The sequence below is a fragment of the Chrysoperla carnea genome, chromosome X (assembly GCF_905475395.1).
Source record: "Chrysoperla carnea chromosome X, inChrCarn1.1, whole genome shotgun sequence".
In the NCBI taxonomy this organism is placed as follows: domain Eukaryota; kingdom Metazoa; phylum Arthropoda; class Insecta; order Neuroptera; family Chrysopidae; genus Chrysoperla; species Chrysoperla carnea.
The window spans coordinates 2592966-2597143 of NC_058342.1; the positions used below are offsets into that span (position 1 = coordinate 2592966).

The following is a 4178-nucleotide window of genomic DNA, read 5'->3' on the forward strand; positions in this document are numbered from 1 at the left end:
CACGTGTTATGAGATTAGATAATAATTTCTGTTGGTGGGGGGATTTTTGGAGTGGTGGTAATCATATAAAAAAGGCGCTCGACATTACGGTAATATCAGTTTTCATTAAATATTCATAATATTAATCAAAATGAATAGAGCAGAATTAAAATTATTAGATAGTTGTTTAGTGCGACCATGCATAAAAATGGACGACTTGCCACTGAAAAAAAAATTAAAAATACTAAAAATGGAGCGGATTCTAACGATACATGGGCCATCAATAAAAGTTTTACTGGATATAAGCCTAGATGGTACAGAAAACGAGGGGGTTTTTCTACCATCTAGGTTTGCAGTGTTGACGGACAACATGATTAAATTATTTAACACAAAACCGGGGTATTTGAGGGTGGAGGAGAAAATTGGAAGAAGTCACCAACTGAGACTGCGCCTATTCGAAGACGATGGTGATAGTGATGATGACTATGTTCAAGAACATCAAAATTTTTTTTAACAAATCATTCCTATATTGAATTTTATTACTGCAAGATATATATATATATATTATTGTTATTGTTATAAAAAAATTGTAAAGTTTATGTTTTTGATATTTAAAAAAAAAAAAAATAATACTAAATAAATTATGGATATTTTTGTAAAAAATGGTGTTTATTTTAATTCATTACAATTATGGGGTACAATGTCGCTACAAAATCATATTGATCTGTTTCAAAATTCGGAGATGATTTACCCAGAATATTTTAATGTGAGTATTGTTTGATAAGATCTGTTTAGAAAATTGTAGCCAAATATTTTTATAGATGGAATTTTATCAACTTATGGAGGCATGTCGTTGGAGTATACCTACAAAGTTAATCGACACATTACGGTATTCTTATTTAGAAGTTGATGATTGCTTTCATATTGCTGCATTTATAGTAAGAAATTGTTTGGATGCAATCTTATTTGTAAATTATGCGAAAAAGTTCAACTACTTTAAAAGAGATTTCAATCAGTTTGAAATATTACTAAATGAATGTTGTGATGATCTTATCCATGGAAGTAACTTGAGAAAAAATTGGGGTACATACGATATCCGTCGAAAACAATGGATTGGTGATAGTGCTAGACATGATGAGAGAATGTTTTTATGGTATCAACAAATAGATCCTGAAATTCTCTGTAGAATGCTATACCAACAAATGGATGGTGGAAATATACCGAAATGGTTCGAGCCATGGATATGTGTTACAAATTGTAATGAAATAGACAGATGTGATTGTGGAAGAAATAGTGATGATCATGATTGTATATAGAAATAAAAACATGAATATAATTGTCTATGATAAGTTTTTTTTAAAATGTGTTTGTATTTACAATAAAAAACACCTATAATTTAATTAATCATTGTTTTGTTTTATCTATGAAATGACCTCACCACCTTATTTTCAGGTTATAAATACACCTTGTTTGTGATAATTATATTCGCACCATCAAGTAATTTTGAGTAATAAACATGAATCAAAAAACATTTGTATTACAACAATATTTTTATATTGTTTTGTGTTAGTTAAAAATTGCTTCAATAAAATTTCATGAACCTAGTCTAATATATATTCATATTAAAAAATACATTTCCTTTTTTAAAACACAAATATGTTCACAAAAGCGGTCCACTATGACAAAATTTTTTTGTTACAAGTATGTTCACAAAAACTTTCCACTATAAAAGGAGACTTTTTTTATCAATATATGAATCATGTAAAGAGTCGAACCCTAACCACCTGACTTTAACGTTAGATCCATGTTTAGCTAAGACCTTTTCCACTAAATAAATGTTTGGATCGTGAACTTTTTGTAATTCTTCAACATAGAAACCACCCTTTATATCTTCGTTGTTGTAATCCTTCAATAAATATGTTCTTGGGTTTGTAAGTTTCACCTCGTGAATGGTGAATATTTCTGGTAACTACTCCGATTTTATAAGTTTTTGTTAAAAACTACTCCGATTTTATAAGTTTTTAACAAAATTGATTTGATAACTGCTTTAATACTCTGATTTTTTCAATTTTTTTAATAAAATTGTTTTTATATCTGCTTTAATACTCTGATTTCTCAGTTCATATCTGGTTCATATCCAAATCTAACGGGACAGGAGAAAGAGAATTCTCAAGAATATGTTGAAATAGATAACATCTAACCTTGAAAAATATTGTAATTTGACACTTTAAATATACATGATAAAATTCAAGACACGTGACCGGATGTTTATTTTTTTTTTATGTTGAAATAGATAACATCTAACCTTGAAAAATATGATATCATCATCCTGTTACAAGTTCAAACTTGTTTTAATCGACTTAAAATAATTTTACACGTGACCGGATGCTAATATTTTTTTATGATTAAGCAATGTAATATGACACTTGAACGTGTTAGATAATAATTTGCAAATCTGAATTCCAAGAAAAGAATATTATGAGTCAGCAATTTTCAAGAATATGTTGAAATAGATTTGACCTTGAAAAATATGATATCATCATCTTGTAACAAGTTCAAACTTGTTTGAAATAATTTTACATGTATCAAAACACGTGACCGGATATTAATATTTTTTATGATTAAGCAATGTAATATGACACTTGAAATTTACATAATAAAAATACATGTTCAAACTTGTTTGAATGGACTTTGATCTTAAAATAATTTTACATGTGTCAGCTATTTTCAAAAATATGTTGAAATAGATTTGACCTTGAAAAATATGATATCATCATCCTGTTACAAGTTCAAACTTGTTTGAATAAAAATACATGTTCAAACTTGTTTGAACATGTTTAAACTTGTTTGAATCGCATTAGATCTTAAAATAATTTTACACGTGTTATGAGATTAGAATAAAGGTTTTATTTAATAAAAATCTTATAAATATTTTTTTTTATTTATTAATGATTAAAATTTACATTTTAAAAAAAAATTTACAGAAAAAAATTATTATTATGAATCTGAAAAAACACACAAAGTATTGGTGACACTACAGTTCAATAAATTCATCAAATCCATTCCTATAACGACCTGCATTCATAGAGAAATTTTTCATTATTACAACAAATCCATTTGGTGAACTCCAACAATGTCGATATAAATCATGAAATTTTTGAAAATTCATATCAGAGCCAACATGATTGTAGAATATGTGTTTTAGATTCATTTCATCCGTTTTGAATAGCACCAAGCAATTAACATTGCCCCTTATGTTATGCTTTAGAACACGTGCGTAGCTCTGACATAGGTAGAAACAATCAATTTTTCGATGACGATCCATACTAAAGTATTCTCTACTTCTCTGTTGTGAATGACAGCTCACATCATCAAAAATGAAAAGACTTTTTTCTCGAGCTTCATTCAGACTAGGAATTTCACTAGTATCACTAAGTGGAAAAATAGCCAACCCCTTCCACTAATTTTAAAGTCTCTTCTAGTAATTGATATTTCGGTTGGTAAACAGATTTACTGTACACATAAATGTTTTCAAAGCGTAAACCGTTTTCATCATAAATTAAATTCAACATAACATTGGTTTTACCACAACCACTAGGGCCACATATTATTGTTCGTAGTGAATCTGAAAATAGAGGACCATGATATGTTTGTGTGTCTGTATTTTCTGGTATTAAATTTTCAACACTCAGAGCGGGTTGTTGTTTATGAAAACGCATTTTTAATGTAACTAAGACTAAAATTTCAATACAACCCATTTTATAAACATTTAAATATATGTGAACTTAATTGTTTAAATCATTTAGTAGTATGTCACATCAGAAGCAACAACACAAAGGAAGAGGTATTGTTAACACACTTATAAATAAATTACCGTTTGAGTTACACATACCAACTTATCAATATTGTGGACCTGGAACTAAGCTAGCAGAACGATTAGCGCGTGGTGATAAACCAAAAAAACGCATTGGATCAGGCTTGTATGGTACATGATATAGCATATTCAAAAAGTAAAGACTTAAAGGAGCGTCATCTAGCAGATAAACAATTAGCTGAAGCCGCTTGCAAACGTGCCAAAGCATCTGATTCAACAATTGGTGAAAAAGCATCCGCTTTATTCGTTACAGGCGCCATGAATACAAAAACTTCCCTTGGTATGGGATTAAAAAAGAAAAAGACGAAAAAGACAAAGAAAACTA

At 28.8% G+C, this 4178-nt stretch overlaps 1 protein-coding gene across 1 annotated transcript; it reads left to right on the forward strand.

The window, feature by feature from the left end:
- The first annotated feature begins 679 nt into the window (after nucleotides 1–679).
- On the forward strand, nucleotides 680–1295 carry LOC123302545. Its single transcript, XM_044885515.1, has 2 exons — nucleotides 680–745; nucleotides 801–1295. The coding sequence occupies exons 1-2, from the start codon at nucleotides 680–682 to the stop codon at nucleotides 1293–1295; spliced, it is 561 nt and encodes a 186-aa protein (XP_044741450.1).
- Nucleotides 1296–4178: the final 2883 nt, after the last annotated feature.

Coding starts and splice junctions, on each gene's coding strand:
- LOC123302545 (XM_044885515.1), top strand. CDS start 680: ATGTCGCTACAAAATCATATTGATCTGTTTCAAAATTCGGAGATGATT. Junction 746..800: donor TTTACCCAGAATATTTTAAT/GTGAGTATTGTT, acceptor ATATTTTTATAG/ATGGAATTTTATCAACTTAT.